The sequence below is a fragment of the Mirounga angustirostris genome, unplaced genomic scaffold (genome assembly GCF_029215605.1).
Source record: "Mirounga angustirostris isolate CCGP_5_RB_7025 unplaced genomic scaffold, mMirAng1.0.hap1 SCAF_1, whole genome shotgun sequence".
NCBI classification, from domain to species: Eukaryota; Metazoa; Chordata; class Mammalia; order Carnivora; family Phocidae; genus Mirounga; species Mirounga angustirostris.
In genome coordinates this window covers 207,950,972-207,968,579 of record NW_026991709.1, presented here as the reverse complement: position 1 = coordinate 207,968,579, position 17,608 = coordinate 207,950,972, and the positions used below count along the sequence as shown (strand labels likewise).

General features: G+C 51.1%; 1 protein-coding gene across 12 annotated transcripts in view; it reads left to right on the top strand.

The window, feature by feature from the left end:
• SMARCA4 (SWI/SNF related, matrix associated, actin dependent regulator of chromatin, subfamily a, member 4) overlaps positions 1-17,608 on the top strand; it is an 89,266-nt gene that overhangs the window by 8,682 nt on the left and 62,976 nt on the right. For 9 of the 12 annotated variants that reach the window (XM_064570916.1, XM_045862994.3, XM_045862992.3 and 6 more), the window contains exons 2-8: positions 9,375-9,624; positions 11,401-11,533; positions 12,374-12,778; positions 13,125-13,223; positions 14,173-14,431; positions 16,583-16,709; positions 17,245-17,418. In XM_064570916.1, coding sequence (XP_064426986.1) covers positions 9,403-9,624; positions 11,401-11,533; positions 12,374-12,778; positions 13,125-13,223; positions 14,173-14,431; positions 16,583-16,709; positions 17,245-17,418 — 1,419 coding nt within the window. In that variant the 5' untranslated portion in view covers positions 9,375-9,402. Of the gene's footprint in view, positions 1-4,423; positions 4,571-9,371; positions 9,625-11,400; positions 11,534-12,373; positions 12,779-13,124; positions 13,224-14,172; positions 14,432-16,582; positions 16,710-17,244; positions 17,419-17,608 lie in introns of all 12 variants that reach the window. The other 3 variants (XM_064570893.1, XM_064570902.1, XM_045862985.3) reach the window with 3 other exon arrangements.

Sequence of the window (17,608 nt, the reverse complement as noted above, 5' to 3'; positions counted from 1 at the left end):
CAGTGTTATATTAGGTTCAGGTGTCCACTATAGTGATTTAACAGTTCTCTTACCTCAGTGCTCATCATGGTAAGTGTAGTCTTTAAATCCCCATCACCTATTGCCCCCCATCCCCCCACCAGTTTGTTGTCTACAGTTAATGAGTCTGTTTTTTGGTTTGTCCCTTTTTTTTCTTTGTTCATTTGTTTTGTTTCTTAAATTCTCTTTTTTCCCCCTTTGCTCATTTGTTTTGTTTCTGAAATTCCACATTATGAGTGAGATCATATGGTTTTTGTCTTTCTCTGACTGACTTATTTCACCTAGCATAATACTCTAGATCCATCCATCTTGTTGTGACCACTGTTCTTTTTTACAAGAGAAAAGCAAAGGGTGGTATGAAAGAAGAAACTAGACATACTCCTCAAGCAGTCTGGTTCCGCATTTGAATGTCAATAGATGTTTCTATTTTAAATGATAATTTTAATGAAGTTGAAAGTAGAAAATAATGCAATCGTCACATCCTTTCATCTTTTTTATTTCCATAAATGTACTTCCTGGACATCTTCTCTGGGTATTTATTTCCCAGGTATTTTTCTGATCTAGATTGGTTGGTTGGTTTTGGCGTTTCTTGTTTTTGTTTTTTAATATGATTACAAAAGTAATAGAAGGTTACTGTAAAAAAATAAACACACACAAAAAACATCAGAGCTCCGTGATGTGGAAAGTGTCAGTTCCCTTCATACACCTCCTGAGAGAGCTCCTGGCCTCCGCCAGCCACGGTTCGGCAAGTTTTCTTTGGGCTGGCTTCTGTGTTCAAATGAACTTGTATCTGTTCTTATTCTTAGCAAAGTGGGGCTCGGGCCAAGCACACTTTACATTGATGCTCCCTTCTTTCCTCTGCTTCATCTTGGACCTTCCTCCATATCCGTGTGCATGAAGCTGCCTCATGGGGCATGGATTGTGTGGGGGTTCTGATTGTTGAGCAACTGGGGTGCTTCTCGGAGAAATCAAGGTGATATGGCCATGTCACCTCCAAACCCATTGGCCCTGGGAACCTGTTTTCATCTTGCAGCTTACTGAATGTCTTAGCTGTCAGGTTTTTGATTCTTACCCCAGAGTAGTTTTACTTCCCATCACATTCCTTTGGGCTGCTTACCTGGATTCCCAGGCCCCATTCCTTCCTCGTGGAGCCCCCAGACACACCCGACCCACAGGCCACACACTTCTCGATGAGGCTCCCACATACATGTGCTAGTGGTTTCACTGTTTTGTCCCTCTGTCCCCTTGTCCTTCACTTTTCTCATCTGCTTAGGTGTGGCTGTCTGGCTTGAGATGGATTTCAGTTTTGTGTTTACTTACCTTCTTTTTCCCAGCCCAGACACCAAGTGACTTGTCATAGAGGGACTTGTTGGGAGTCTGGTCTGAACGGTGGAAGCCCCCTTGAAGCCCCCAAGACGATAGGATGACCTTAGGGACCCAAGGAATTTGCTGAAAATGCCAAATCCTTAGTTTACTGTGTAGGAAAGGTAGAGGTGTTTGGTGATGAGTGAAGAAGGGGTTGGGAAAAGCGCTGTTCTTTGCCCTCAGATCCCCCCTCACTTCTGAAATTTCTGGCCAAGCTTGTCAGACCCTCCTGAGTAGGCAACTTGCTGGAGCACAGTAGTGCCCTGTTCCATACCCTCCCCAGATCTCAAGAGGGGCAAGCCCACCCCTGCCCTTGAAGAAGGGCTGACTGGCAAAAAGGATCTTGATGATGGATAAGAGCACCACGTTAGTGGGGGTGGGATCCAAGAGGGCAAAGGATAATTTGTAGCTGCTCAGATCTGCCCACTGATTGCAGGGCGGATCTCATCACTTAGGACAGCTGGTCTTTGTTTGCATTGGGCCCCTGTGGCCTTCAGGCAACCTCTGTCCTCCTCCAGTTCGGCAAAGCTGCCTTGTGCAGCCTTTACTTCCGGAGTTTGTTCCTTTGGGACAGGAGCATCACTTAAGGTTTGCCCTGGGGGGGAGGCTTAGTTAGGAAGCAAATTCTCCAGCCTGGTTACTTACTACGTGCCTCAGTTTACTCATTTCTTTAAGAGAAGAGGAGGATGGAAGGACTTAATCTGCATGTTGCTTCTGGGTCAGTAGTGACAAGCAGGAAGCAACTGCACAGTAAATGTGGGGTCCTTTGGCTTCGCCAGCAGGGTGGGATTGCTTCCTGCCTGTACATGCCTGCCTGCCTTAGCTCAGGGATGCTGGCTGTGACGCCTGAGGGAGGGATTGGTCTCATGTCCAGCCTACAGAGGAGGAAACAGGCTGGAGAAGGTTGCCACTCATCTAGTATCATGCAGTTGGCAAGTAGAAGAGTCCAAACTCAGAGTCCAGACTGCACTTCAGTGAGTGGCACGGTGGCCTTGGCCCTTGTGACTCTAGCAACTTCACTGAGATGCTGGGTGGCCTGTGAGCCTCAGGGACCCCTCTGTCAGCAGGGCCCATGACGGTCCCTCTGGGAGGTGTGGTGGTATGGGCTCAGTCAGTAGATCTCAGTCCTTACCACCAAATGGGCTCACAAACCTGCTTCCCCTCTGGCTGGATCATCTTTCCTGTTACTTCTTTGTGACTGATAATATCCTCAGCAGTTGTAAATCATGAGGAGGCTGGAGCAAGTCACAATCTTTCTGGATTTTAAAATACCCTTTCTGGGACGCCTGGGTGGCTCAGTTGGTCAAGCATATGCCTTTGGCTCGGGTCATGATCCCAGGGTCCTGGGATCAAGTCCTGCGTCAGGCTCCCTGCTCAGTGGGGAGTCTGCTTCTCCTTCTGCCTCTGCCCCTCCCCACTGCTCATGCTCTGTCTCTGTCTCTCTCTCAAATAAATAAATAAAATCTTAAAAAAAAAAAATCCCTTTTCTTCTCCATCTCCATGACCTTGAGATTGTAAAGGAAAACTGGTTTCCTCTGCTCATAGCACTCTGACAGCAAATGTGTGGGTTTTCCACACGGAGCAAGTTTCTGCAGATACCAGCTGGGTGTCCTACACTTCAGTTCTGACACTAATTGCCTAGAGTTAGTGCAGACACCAGAGGGTAAGGGCTCAGTCCCACAAGACTGCTCCCCACTTCAGATGCCAATCACAAGTAGTGGGCCCCCAGGTTACCTACATTTCTGTCTAACTTGGTTACAAATAGGGTTCTCATGAACCCCTCCTCAGGTTTGATTATTTGATATCACAGCTCATAAAACTCAAGGAGACGCATATATTTACACATTTATGATAAAGGATATTATAAAGGATACAGATGAACAGCCATATGAAGAGGTAAATAAAGTTAGGTCTAGAAGGATCCTGTGCCCAGGAGCTTTTGTCCCCATGGAGTTGGAGTGTACTACCCTCCTAGCATTGGATGTGTTCACCAACCCAGAAACTCTCCTAGCCTCTTAGTTGAGAATTTTTATGGATGCTTCATCTTGTAGCTCTGATTGATTATTTACTTTTCAATCCCTCTTCCCTCCTTGGAGGATGGGGCTAAAAGTTCTAAGTTTCTACCATGAGTTACTTCATTAGAACAAAAGACACCCCTACCACTTAGGAAATTCCAGGGGTTTTAGTAAAAAAACTGAAGGCAGAGACCAAATACATATTTCTTATTATCTCAAGTAGACAATTTTTTTTTTTCCCCAAGATTTGATTGGCGGGGGAGAGATCAAGCACGCATGAGCGGGGGGAGAGGGAGAGGGAGAAGCAAACCCCCTGCTGAACAGGCTCAATCCCAGGTCCCGAGATCATGACCTGAGCCGAAGGCAGATGCTTAACCGACTGAGCCACCCAGGCGCCCTGGTAGACAAAATTTTCTTAAACAGGACTCTAAAACCATTAACCATGTAAGAACAAACTTGATAAATCAGACGCCGTTAAAATAAGAACTTCTCTGCATTACAAGACACCATTAGGAGAATGCAAAGGTGAGCCCCAGACTGGGAGAGGAACCACATATCCCCAAGTAAAACACTAGTGAAAACAGGGCCTTTGCAGAAGTATCTCAGTGGCCAGCATACAGGAAGGTGCGTAACACCATTAGTCGCGGAAATACAAATTAAAATGGTAGTAAGATATGATTATACTCTCACTGGAACGGTTACAAGTTGGACTGACAGCACCAAGTGTCAGTGTCAATGTAGAGGAACTAGAATGCTCTCTCTGCTGTGGGGATGGAGGTTATGTGGGATTGTAATCCTAATTTGGAAAGCTTGCGATATTTACCAAAGCCTCCCTATGAGGAATGGTTCCATTCCTGGATACCCAAGGGAGATGGGTGCCTTCATCCCCCAAGTGACGTTGTCCATAGCAGCTTTACTCGCGCTGGCCAAAACCCGGTAGCGAAGAACAGACGCCACTGTCCCACCAACAGGGTGCCCCTCACGGAGGAGCAGAAGGATACTACTGTATGTTTCTTTTTTTTCAGATGCAGTTCAGTAACAAGTGAACGCACCAAAGAGTGAGAGTCAAAGCAGTGTTTCCCCCTGGGAGGGTGGTCCTCATGGGAAGGGCCAGCGGCGCCCTGCAGGAGTGTTGTTCATCCAGCTGTACCCCTACAATCAGGGCACTTGAGGTAGGCTAAAACCCAGTACAAGTAAATAAAACGCTCCCTCTTCATACCACACTGAGGACCAGAGCACTGCTTCTGGTTCCATCTCCCTGTGTCATCCATCCGTTATCGTCCCCTGTCCCCCCCTGCCCACCACGCTGCTGCGGGTCTGCCAGCGTGTCTGTCTTCGTGCATGTACCAGCACCCCAATGGGGCACCTCAGTGTGTGGCAGAGCCCGGCCCACTGTGCTGTTCAGGGTGGTTTTGCCCTGTGCCCTGTTTGGGTCCCTTTACCGTCACATGTGTCTGAGCTTTCGGTCCAGAAATGAGTTTGCTCCCAGTGGCTCCGGGAACTTATCTGCTTCCTCGCAACCTGACACTGCAGACGTGACAGCTTCCAAAGCACATGCCCTTTTTTTTTTTTTTTAAAGATGTTATTTATTTATTTGACAGAGAGAGACACAGCGAGAGAGGGAATACAAGCAGGGGGAGTGGGAGAGGGAGAAGCAGGCTTCCTGCTGAGCAGGGAGCCCGACGCAGGGCTCGATCCCATGTCCCTGGGATCATGACCCGAGCCGGAGGCAGACGCTTAACGACTGAGCCACCCAGGCGCCCCAGCACATGCCCTTTTTAAAAGCCTCTTGTGAAACCCATGCTTCTCAAAGGTAGATATTGCCATATTTTGGCACAAGAATATTTTTTTTAACTCAGTTAATTAACATATAGTGTATTATTAGGTTCAAGGTTGAGTTTAGCAATTCATCAGTTGCATACAACACCCAGTGCTCATCATATCACGTGCCTTCCTTAATGCCCTGATGGTTACCCCATCCTTCCACCCTCCTCCCTTCCAGCAACCCTCAGTTTGTTTCCCATGATCAAGAATCTCTTATGGTTTGTTTCCCTCTCTGATTTCGTCTTGTTTTACTTTTCCCTCCCTTCCCCTGTGCTCCTCTGTTTTGTTTCTTAAATTCCACAAATGAGTGAAATCATATGATAATTGTCTTTCTCTGATTGTTATTTTGCTTAGCATAATACCCTCTAGTTGCAGCCACATCATTGCAAATGGCAAGATTTCATTTTTTTGATGGCTGAGTAATATTCTATGGTGTATATATACCACATCTTCATCCATTCATCTGTCGATGGACGTCTGAGCTCTTTCCATAGTTCGGCTATTGTGGACATTGCTGCTATAAACACTGGGGTGCAGGTGCCCCTTTGGATCACTACATTTGTATCTTTGGGGTAAATACCTAGTAGTGCAATTGCTGGGTCATAGGGTAGCTCTGTTTGGCACAAAAGTATTTTTTGATACCCTCTAGCAACTTCGGTGAGCTCCATGTGTCATTGATGAAGTTAGTGCTGCTGTGAGTGGAGGTAATAAATTTCTAGAGGTACCATGCATATTTTTTTAAAGATTTTATTTATTCATTTGAGAGAGAAAGAGATAGCAACAGAGAGAATGAGTGGGAGGAGGGAGAGAAGCAGGCTCCCTGCTTAGCAGGGATGTGGGGCTCAATCCCAGGACCTTGGGATCATGACCTGAACCCCAAAGGCAGATGCTTAACTGACTGAGCCACCCAGGCACCCTGGTACCACGCAGTTTGATAGGCAGGTCTGACACTAAGTATAAACTGCCTTTAGAAGAGCCATCATTCCAAAGACACTTCCCAGTTCTTGCTCTTTGGCATGTCTGCCTTTAGATAAGGAGAAGATGTTCCCCAGATGATGTGGATTTTATTTTGCCGTCAGTTTCAGTTGGCAGGTGAGAAAGCACCCATGAGCTCCCGGATGCCACAAGATTCCTTGAGTATTTTCAGGACCGTTTTCCCTCTTTCCACCTCACTGCAGTCTCTCTGGGCCTCTGTGAGAGGGTCTGTGGACATGAAGAGCCCGGAGGGGCGCCCTGAGGAAACATCTTCCTTGACCCAGCCGTGGCTATATTTACGTCACTCGGCTCTCCACCTGTGACGTATGACTACAGGTGCATCTTGCCCTAGGCAAACGCTGGGCCAGAGGTTTCAGACTTCAGAATCCGCATTTTAGAAAAGGAGATTGGGACACAGATCACTCACATGCCAGAGACTGGAGTGGCATCTGGAGGTAACGGGATCCTTTTCTGTCTGTAGCAGGTGTGACCGTTCACGTGTATCTGAATCAGGTCCGATTTTGTTTCTAAATGGATTTGTCTCAAAGTTATTTTTTACAAGTTTGATTCTACCACCCGCCCCAGGCTTACTGGGTTTTGGATTTGTGGGGAAGAGATGGTGAACAGACACCAGTCCTCTAGCACTCTTTTTTTTTTTTTTTGTCGTTTGATTTTTTTTTTATTCTTATGTTAATCCCCATACATTACATCATTAGTTTTAGATGAAGTGTTCCATGATTCATTGTTTGTGCATAACACCCAGTGCTCCATGCAGAATGTGCCCTCCTCAATACCCACCACCAGGCTAACCCATCTTCCCACCCCCCTCCCCTCTAGAACCCTCAGTTTGTTTTTCAGAGTCCATCGTCTCTCATGGTTCGTTCCTCTAGCACTCTTGTGAGGTTTATTTAAGGTACAGCACTGAGGCTCCTTGCACTTTGGAGGAAATGCAGGAGGCCCAGAGGACGCAGAGCACTTTCTTGTGCAGTTGGGTCTGTTCTTAGGCTGGTGCACCGGTCACTGGTCCATGTCCTGCCAAGGTTTCTGGTGCTCTCTGCTCTATTACTTAGCCATGAAACCAGAAAAAAGAAGTTTGGGCTTTTGATCTATTATCCAGGAAAATACGCCCACCTTTCGAATTAAAACTTTTGTTCTAATTAAGAGAATTAAAAATGTTGTTACACTTCTTAACAAAATTTATCCTTAGAACCAGAAGTGCCCAGTAAAGTTTAGGGACAGAGAGAGTCACTCCAAAAACCAAAAAAGACCACAGAAACAAAAACCACATTTGTGTCAACAATAGAGGGGCTTTGAAATAACTCAGTATGTGGCAGAACAAGGGAACACAGTGGAACCACTAGAGTCCACCTTTTGAAGACTACTACATGATAAAAATGGTCCTGGGTATAATTCGATGAAGAAAAGCTTGCCTAGAATGTGCTGAGTAATACTGTTGAGAGAGAGAAAGTGTGTGCGTGTGCGCGTGTGCACGTGTGCCTGTGTGTGGAACAGTCTAGAAGGGAGGCAGGGAGGTGTGATGGGGTCCCAGTAGCAACATGAGGGCAGCTCTCCACCCTGAGAGGGCCCACCCTGCATGGCTCAGCTCCATCCTTATGGCTCTGGTGGTGTCCCACGTCTCTGAGGAAACCCTCAGCCCCTTCTTTCCACTCCCCACCTCCCTCTGCCCTGCTGGGAAGGGGTCAGGAGGGCAGGGTTGCTTGTTACTCTCTCTGTGGCCAGCAAGCGCTTCACCTCTGTGTCTGGTGGGATGCTGGGTGACTTTAAGTTCCTCTGTTCTTTTTGTGTTTTCTGCGTTTCAGCACTGCAAATGTATTACTCTGTCTTCATGAAAGAAGTTATGAAATTGAAGAGTATTGTGTTTAAGGCCGTATATATATAACTACACAACAGAAAAAGGGTTACCTTAACATTGAATTCTTGAAAGGTGGCTTATGTCACATGGTTTATATAGAAAGGCTATATAAAATTTATCAGCTCACGGCCCTATGGTGATAAGTAAAATTTACCGATCATTACATTTTTTTGTAGCATATTTTTGGGTCTCGTAGAGGCCCTGGGTTATGGTTCTGGGTATCGGTTTTTAGTTTTTGGCAACATTCATTTAACCTCAGACACGTGAATATCACTGTAGAACTGTTTGAGATAGCAGAGTGCCATTATTTGTGTAATACGTCTCTAAATGAACCTGCGTTTCAGACTTTTATTTATTTATTTATTTATTTATTTATTTATTTATTTATTAAGACTTTATTTGAGAGAGAGAGTGAGAGAGAGAGCACAAGCAGGGAGAGTGGCAGGCAGAAGGAGAAGCAGGCTCCCCGCTGATCGGGGGCCCGACATGGGACTCAATCCCAAGACCCTGGGATCATGACCCGAGCCGAAGGCAGACGCTTAACCGACTGAGCCAACCAGGTGTCCCCATTCATTTATTTTATTTTATTTTATTTTATTTTTTTAAAGATTTATTTATTTATTTGAGAGAGAGAGCACATGAGAGGGGGGAAGGTCAGAGGGAGAAGCAGACTCCCTGCCGAGCAGGGAGCCCGATGCGGGACTCGATCCAGGGACTCCAGGATCATGACCTGAGCCGAAGGCAGACGCTTAACCGACTGAGCCAACCAGGTGCCCCCATTCATTTATTTTAAAGGAAACTTGGTCTCACTGCCCCAGGTGGAAAACCAGCATCGCTTGCTGTGAATATTTGTATTTGTTGAACTTCCGAAGGCCCAGTTGGATACTGTTGTTGGCAACGGCTTTGAGCCTTAGTCTTGCTCTCCCTTGTTTTTAGGAAGGTGACAGGTACTGGGCACGAAGGGTGTGTCAGCACTGCCCTGAGACATTCTCTTTGTTGTGATCAGAATAGCAAGGGAAGTGAGACCCCAAGTGGGGCAGTGGCTGTGGACCTCCACCTCCTGAGTCCCATCCCTTGCTCAGGTGACTTCGATCTGACTTTGTATGCCTGATGTATTCTCCGCTGTGAGAAGAATGGAGGAGAAAGGTCCGGTATCGGGGTTGGGGTGTTGCATGTCAGAGGCGCCAGCTCCCTGTCAAATGGGTGCTTCTCGCAGTGCTCCCTGTGGTCCACCCTTGCCGCCTTGCCGCCTCGGCCTGCTGATGGCCCTGAGCCCCAGCCTGACCAGGACTTCTCTCCAGCAGGAGACCACTGTGTGCGGCTCCTGTGACGATGTCCACCCCGGACCCACCGCTGGGCGGAACTCCTCGGCCGGGCCCTTCCCCGGGCCCCGGCCCCTCCCCTGGAGCCATGTTGGGCCCTAGCCCGGGTCCCTCACCGGGCTCTGCCCACAGCATGATGGGGCCCAGTCCGGGGCCTCCCTCAGCAGGACACCCCATCCCAACCCAGGGACCTGGAGGATACCCTCAGGACAACATGCACCAGATGCACAAGGTAGGGAGCCTGCGCCCAGTGCCCTGATTGGCTGGGTCCACACGATCGGAGGTGGGAGGTTGGACAGTGCATCCTGCCTTCTGCTCTGAGCCAGGAGGCTTCCTGCCTTGTGTCTCCCGTACCTATCATTCCACATGGGAGATGTGGTCACACTGCTCCAGGGTTGCCTTTTGTTAACGAATAAAAATGTCCAGATCCCTGAAAGGTGGCTTATGTCACATGGTTTCTTGCACTTGGTTGCCACTCACTCACTGTCCTGACTTCTGGAACTGATCAGAGATGCTTTTGCCAGTGAGGTGAGGAAAAAAAAACCTCTTAACACAAATAGTTTTCCTTTCTCACTGTGTTCCTGGGTGGTCAGTGTCTAAAGGAAGAACTAACATGTTCAAGTCTCAGACACCACAAGAGATCCTCGTAGAAGAGGGGTCTCTGCTGACCCCTCTAGCCTCCCTCCCCAGGCTATCCATGTGTTTGTACCCATGCCACTTAAATTCCCCCGCCCATCAGGTGTAGATGGTTATTGTGCCCATTTTACAGATGAGGAAGTGGGGTCTCAGAGAGATGGTCACTCACTGAGTCATTGGTGGAGCCTGCTCATCCCTCTGGCCGTTCTTGCCTTCTGCATCTCCCGCACATTTCTGTGAACAGTATCTTGTTGCTTCCTTCTTGGGAAGCTGTTGGTGACCTGGCTGTCCCCCTACCCCCCCCCCACAATTGAATCTGGGTTCTCCAGCATAGCCTCTTTCCCTCTCTGCGCATTTTGTTTCTTCGTCTTGGAATCGCCTGCATGTACACTACATGTCTGCCAGACACCTGCTGTTTGTCCTGCACTGTGTCAGGAGCCCAGGGACCAGGGGCCATGGCAGTGGGACACCCCTCGCCTGCAGAGACGTCAGCTTCCCGAGGGCCCCCCTTTTCCTGCATTTGAAGCTGCTCCTGTGGTCCCCGCCAAGCACCCTCTCCTCTTCTCTTGCTTCTCCCATGGCACACACTGAGCTGTAGTTGACTTTGCTGGGCCACCCACCCATTAGACTGAGTTCCCAGAGACCAGGATATTCGTGCCAGTCAGGGCCTAGCAGAGTGCCTGGAAGGGTCCCAAAAAATGTCCCCTTTACCAGCCATTCCAGTCGGGGAAGTACTTAGTGCTGAGCCTTTGGGGGGAAAATAGGTGTCCTCATTCTGCAGAGGTCCGATGTACCTCTTAGGAGGGACAGAACCACGCCACAGACACCTTTCCTCCCAACTAGTAGGCTGGAGGCCGATCTCAGATCAGTGAGGACACCGAACATAGTGTAATCATACTTACAGGCAGAAATTTCTGTCTGTCCCCCTGACTTACAGTCTCCCAAGGAAGAGGGTTTCTGATCCAAAGATTGGTGGTCACCAGGTCTTCTTGTGACGATTAATGGGGAGCTTGGTGTCCCAGCCAAAACAGCTCCTCTCCAGGAGCTCATGTCTTTTCTGCATGGTATTTTGGCCATCTGAAACTATCTCCTGGCGCCCTGATCCATCTGTCCCTTCACTTCCAGACCTCCAGGCTCCTAGGTGGTTGCCCACTGCCGAGTAACATTGCTTTCTGCATCTGCTTGAGACTTTAGTCGGTGTCAGGGCCATGGCTTGGACCTAAGCTGCTTGGTCACATTGGTGATTCAGTACATACCAGGGCGACCTTGGGTGGACATTTTTAGTGGCAATGAACTCTCAGGCGGCACTTTGCATGCTGCCTCTTCCTGTTCCCTCTTGTTGAGCTTGCCTTGTCATTGTCCCCTCTTGTAGCCAATGGAGTCCATGCATGAGAAGGGCATGTCAGATGACCCCCGCTACAGCCAGATGAAGGGAATGGCGATGCGGTCGGGGGCCCACGCAGGGATGGGGCCGCCACCAAGCCCCATGGACCAGCACTCCCAAGGTACTGTTTTATTACTCTTCTTTCAGTGTGCTTGTTGCTCCCCCAACCCCAAACCCTACCCTGGGTGTCCTGAGGTCATTTTCCTAGTTGGGTTTCCCGGTCTCCCACAGGCAGATTCAGGGTAGACCCAGGACAGTTCAGCCCTGTGGCATACTCTGCCACGGAGGGCTGTTGAGCTTGCGCTTGGCCAGTGCCCGTTTTGGGCCGGCTTGTCTTAGAGCAGCCTCCGGAGAGGGAACCCTGGTAGGATGCATCCATATGCAGCCCTGGAGTTTAGACAGGGGCCGAGCAGGGTGGGCTCCTCGGGCCAGCAGGAATGTACTAGAAATGCAGATTCCTGGGGCTCCACTTCAGACTGCTGAGACAGAATCTTGAGGTGGGTGGGCTCTGCTTTAACAAGCCTTCCATGTAGTTTTTCTGAACAGGGCAGTTGGAGAATGATGGAGTAGGTGACTTCCTGTCATCTGGGTGGGAAGCTCAGTTCCTCCCTGGGCTCTACACTGAATGGACATTAGGGGCGTGGTCTGTCCAAGTTGAAGGGCAGGAGGGCAGGCCCGAGGGAGGCCTGGATCTGTGTAACAGCTCAGCATTGACCATCAGCAAGCAACTTGCTGAAAGCTGAGCCAACCCAAACTGGTCGTGCCGGCCACTGGTCAGGCTGCCTGCATGTGCCATCTCTGTGGGTGCTTCTTCTTTGAATACTGGGATTAAAGTCATTGGCCGCCCCCTGTCTCGGGATAGGAGCCGGTGTAAGCACAGTTGAAAGGTTACTGTCTTTGCCTTAGAAATCATAGGATGTGTGTTGCCGAGTGACCACTTGGATCCCACATTGCTTCACAGGTTACCCTTCTCCCCTGGGCAGCTCTGAGCATGCCTCCAGTCCAGTTCCAGCCAGTGGCCCGTCCTCAGGCCCACAGTTGTCCTCTGGGCCAGGAGGGGCCCCCCTGGATGGTGCCGATCCCCAGGCTTTGGGCCAGCAGAACCGGGGCCCGACTCCATTTAACCAGAACCAGCTGCATCAGCTCAGAGCCCAGATCATGGCATACAAGATGCTGGCCAGGGGGCAGCCCCTCCCCGACCACCTGCAGATGGCGGTGCAGGGGAAGCGGCCAATGCCCGGGATGCAGCAGCAGATGCCAACACTACCTCCACCCTCTGTGTCCGCAACGGGACCTGGCCCCGGCCCCGGCCCCGGCCCTGGCCCGGGTCCGGGACCAGCACCTCCAAATTATAGCAGGCCTCACGGTAAGGCCCACTCTCCCCAGCGCTCGGGGTGGGGAGGGGACTCAGAGCAAACTACCAGAAGGTGGGCAGCGATGTCAACAGGCCTGGGCTCTGCTACCCTCGGGCATTCCCCCCCCGCCCTGGAGACCGCATGGTGTCGGCAGCACTCAGGACGCTCAGGCAGCCGAGCTGCTTTCGTGCTCAATGTTGTTTCTCCAGCTGTGGCCCCCCCGCGCCCCCTCCCTTGCCCATACTGAGGGGCTTGTTGTTGGGTGTGTCTCCTGGAGCCAGGCCTGCCCATGGGGGTGGATGCAGGCATAAACACAGGATGCCGTTTATTGTCTTGTATGTTTCTCCATATGCGTAGGTATGGGAGGGCCCAACATGCCCCCCCCCGGACCCTCAGGCGTGCCTCCTGGGATGCCAGGTCAGCCTCCTGGAGGGCCTCCCAAGCCTTGGCCTGAAGGTAAGTCCCCTCTGTCTTGGTGACATGCCTCTTCCCTGGCTCCTGTCACAAGCTTGTGCCATGCCGCCCCTGAGAGGGAGCCTGCTCAGAGAGAGGGGGCCAAGGTCAAGTCCTCCGTTCCTTTGGCCCTCTTTGGGTCTTACCTGTCCCTGGTCAGTTCACAGGGGCTTAGGTTGTTCCACTGCATGATTCCTGCCGCACCTTGTCCTGTGGGTCGTGGTAATCATGGGGTCTCCTCACCAAGGAGAGGAGGATCCTAGTGAACGAGCCCCCTGGATGACTCAAGTGAGAGCTGTGGAGAGGCGCTCCCACAGCCACAGATCCCATCCTTCTGGACAGGGCGCCTCCGAGCCCAGAGGCCGTGTGTGACCCCCTTCCCTCCTGAGAACACCCCCTCCCCCCGCCCCCAGTACTGTGGGAGGCAGGCAGGGCGACAGGGTGGCTCAGGGCTCCGCTTCTGCTGACTGTGCAGCCTCTGTGTTCTGTGCAAGACACGGTCATCGGGTGCTGGAGGGTTGCCTCTGGTGGTGACGTATAGATAAAACAGACTCATTCCTTGTCCCCTCAGAGCCCGAGGTTTAGTGATGGGCACAGGAGAGCTCATTGCTTGAGTAAGATTCCTTGGGCACCAGATGAAGGTCGGAAACTGCTGGTCCCATGAGGCCGCACGCAGCAGGACCAAACCCGGGAGCGGCGCTTAGGCAGGGGTGGCTTCGGGAGGGGACATGTCTGCTGAGGTCCGGAGGAGGCAGGAGGGAGGGGGACCCCTGAGGGATCCCTGAGTGAGAGGCAGCGTGGCGGCCTGCGCAGGCCTCGTCAGCCTTGGGGATGAGTTTGTCCCCGAGGGCCATGAGCGCCCAGCAGGCTTTTCATTTACCCCCAGAATTGAGCCAGAACTCAAAGCTGTGTGCCCCTCCCGCCTGACTCCTCTCCCCCTACCCCGGCCCAGGACCCATGGCGAATGCTGCTGCCCCCACGAGCACACCTCAGAAGCTGATCCCCCCACAGCCAACGGGCCGCCCCTCACCTGCGCCCCCCGCCGTCCCGCCCGCTGCCTCCCCAGTGATGCCGCCCCAGACGCAGTCGCCGGGGCAGCCTGCCCAGCCTGCCCCCATGGTGCCATTGCACCAGAAGCAGAGCCGTATCACCCCCATCCAGAAGCCGCGGGGCCTGGACCCTGTGGAGATCCTGCAGGAGCGGGAGTACAGGTGAGGGCGCTGCTGCCTAGGGCCACTTGGGGTTGCTGCCCCTAGCCCCGGTCAGCCCTGACACGTGTCGGTTTGACTCACGGTTCTAAAGGCCGGTGGGATATGTGATCAGAAATCTGTCACCATGCCTAGTTCTCTGTGTTGCTATGTATCCTTCCAGAGAAATCCTATGTGTGGATAGGCAGACAAGGTTGCCATGAGGTGCCCACGTGTTTCATGATGTGCACATGGTTCCTCCGGTGAGAGCAGAGTCAGATCATCCCCTATTTGTACCAAATGAGCTTTTCCCTTTTTTTGGATACATAATATTCTATCCGGTGGCTTTTTACCGTAATTGATTTAGCCAGAACTCTGGCGGAAGGGATGTCAGGTTGTTTCTAATCTTTTTTTTTTCCCCCTAATCTTTTGTTAAAACAATGCTGTAGTCAACACACTTGCATCTCTCTCTTTTCCCACGTGTGCACACGTGTCAGAGTAAATCCCTAAAAGTGCCATGGCTTGGGTACAGGGGACCTAGGCAGGGAAATTTCCTGGATTCTGCAAAACTGCCCTCCTTAGAGGTCATACAGATAGATGTTGGAATGGAAGTGCTTTTTTCTCCTTGCTAACTTTCGGCTCATCAGCACTCAAAAAGCAACCTGTCAGAGCTTTGTGGTGGGCCCTCTCAAACATCACTAGTTGCTGGCTGCTTTACCAAGGCCTTCTGCATGCCAGGCGCTGGGAGAGATAGTGGGTGCCCAGTGCACCTGTATCACTGTGTCCCAGGTGGCTGGGGCACCTCAGGTTCGCCCCCTGAGCACCTTGCCCTCCCGTTTCCCCACTGCACTGACAACTTGTTCAGGGCTGGCCTCCCTTGGTAAACATAAGCCCCATGCGGGAGGGGCTGTTTGTTCATCATAGTCTCCAGATGTATCAGTAAATCTTTGTCTAATAACGGTCTCCAAAGTGCCTCACCAGCTGTGATGTGCTCTGGAGCTCCAACTCCTGTACCCAGGCACCTCTCCTCCAGCTCCATTTAGATAGCTTAAAATGGCCTTTCAGATGTCCTTGTGTCCCCCACGTTTCCCTCCCGTTTCTCTCCCCGTGCACCTGACAACAGCTCATTGGGCCAGACCCTGCCTCCCCTTCACAGTTGCTCACCCTCCCTCATCTCCCATGTCCTCGTCTCAGCTCCTCTCCCCAGTCCCAGGAACTAGTGGCCTTTTCCACACTGTGGACCCCGCCACCTGGTCTACACCATGTTGCTGGTCTCCCTGCTCTTCCCCCTTGCTTGTGCAGTCTGTTTCCCACACAGCAGTTTGAGGTCTCTTTTTATAATTAACTTCCATTAGATCTATTCCCCAGGTTCGAACCTGCCACTGGTATCCCATTGCCCATCCAGTAAGCACCTTTTTGTTTTGCCCTGCCCAAGGCTCTGTCCTTGCCTGTGCCACTCCCCCTGTTCCTCTTTTTCTGTGGAACAAGTGAGACTCATTTCTACTCTCAGGCCTTTGCACAGGCTGCACATGTCTCCTTGGCTAATTTAGGCCTAATTGCTGAGGTCACCTGCTCATAGAGGCCCTGCCTACCCTCCTCACTTCCAGCGCCCTTCTCAGAGTACCTGGTACTCTCTGGAATTAGTGTAGATACTTAATTTTTTAACTCCTTTATGGCCTGTCTTGTTGATAAGCCTGTGAGTTCTATGAGAATAACAAATTAATCTTGTTTAGTCTTGTTTAGTGCTAAGGCCCAACATCTGGATCAGTACCTGGCACACAGTAGGTGTTTCATAAATATGTGTGAAACATTGAGAAGGGGGATTATCTCATTTGAACCTTAGACCAAGCCTGTAGGGTTGCTCTGCGGGGTTGTCCCCGGGCTGGGGTGGAGACACTGGTCCGCCTGACTCCACAGCCAGCTGTCGCTGCTGAAATGTCACAAGGCAGGTGTGCCCTATCAGGTTCAGGTTTGTTGCGCCTGCCCCGCTCTTTCTGTGTTCTGTGTTTTGGCTGGCTTCCCTTTCTGAGCCATTTCCCATCTCCTGACCAGGATCTGCCTTCCTTGAGGGATGGATTCTCCTGAGGCTCCACCTTTAAAGAAGGGGAACAGGGGGCTCCCGTGAATATTCAAGAGCTCTCATCATCTCTCCTTTCTTCTGTCTTTCCCACCCAGGCTGCAGGCTCGAATCGCACACCGAATTCAGGAACTTGAAAACCTTCCCGGGTCCCTGGCCGGGGATTTGCGAACCAAAGCGACCATTGAGCTCAAAGCGCTCAGGCTGCTGAACTTCCAGAGGCAGGTGGGCACTGGCGCAGGCCCGTGGCTTGAGGAAAAGAGCCTCTTCTGCCAACGTTGATGCTTAGGTTCAAAGAGCTACTTGCCATGCAGTTACTAAATGTGTCCTGATCATTAAAAGCAGCAGTGACCTTGTATCCTCATTGGCTGGCTGTCCTCTCCTGTCCATGTCCTGCACAGTGGTGGGACGTTAGCTGTTCTTGGGATGAATAGTTGTGGGTCTTTCCTAAGGCCGTAGTTGCCAGCTTAAAACAGGAGACTTAAGTGGGCCTATTTTTGAGGGTACTATACTTTTGAATGACCCATAAGGAATATTTTATGTGTGGTTGACGGGACGCAGAGCTGGAGACCTGCAGGTTTGAGAGAACGTTCTGCTGGGTGTCCAGAAGCGGTCGTCTTCTGACCTGTGCTCGCGCTCTCTGTGGGCACCCACCAGACAGCATTTAGAACGGATCCTTCTGGAAGGAGCAGCAGTCTTGAGATATGTAATTATGTGTGGATCTGACAACGTTGTGCACAACATTTCTTCCTTCCTCAAGCTACGACAGGAAGTGGTGGTGTGCATGAGGAGGGACACAGCCCTCGAGACGGCCCTCAACGCCAAGGCCTACAAGCGCAGCAAGCGGCAGTCCCTGCGTGAGGCCCGCATCACCGAGAAGCTGGAGAAGCAGCAGAAGATCGAGCAGGAGCGCAAGCGCCGGCAGAAGCACCAGGTGCGTCCCCGCCCCACTGCAAAGGCTTGGCCTGCGTGCCTGGGCTGCAGGAGCTTGCACGCTGTTGAGTCTTGTTCGGTTTGTTTCTAAGCATGCTGTCTGTCTTCATCACAACAGTATTCTAGGCACCGAGAATATGTTAGTGGACAAAACCAAACGGCAGTGGGAAAACGGGCCATAATCACATATG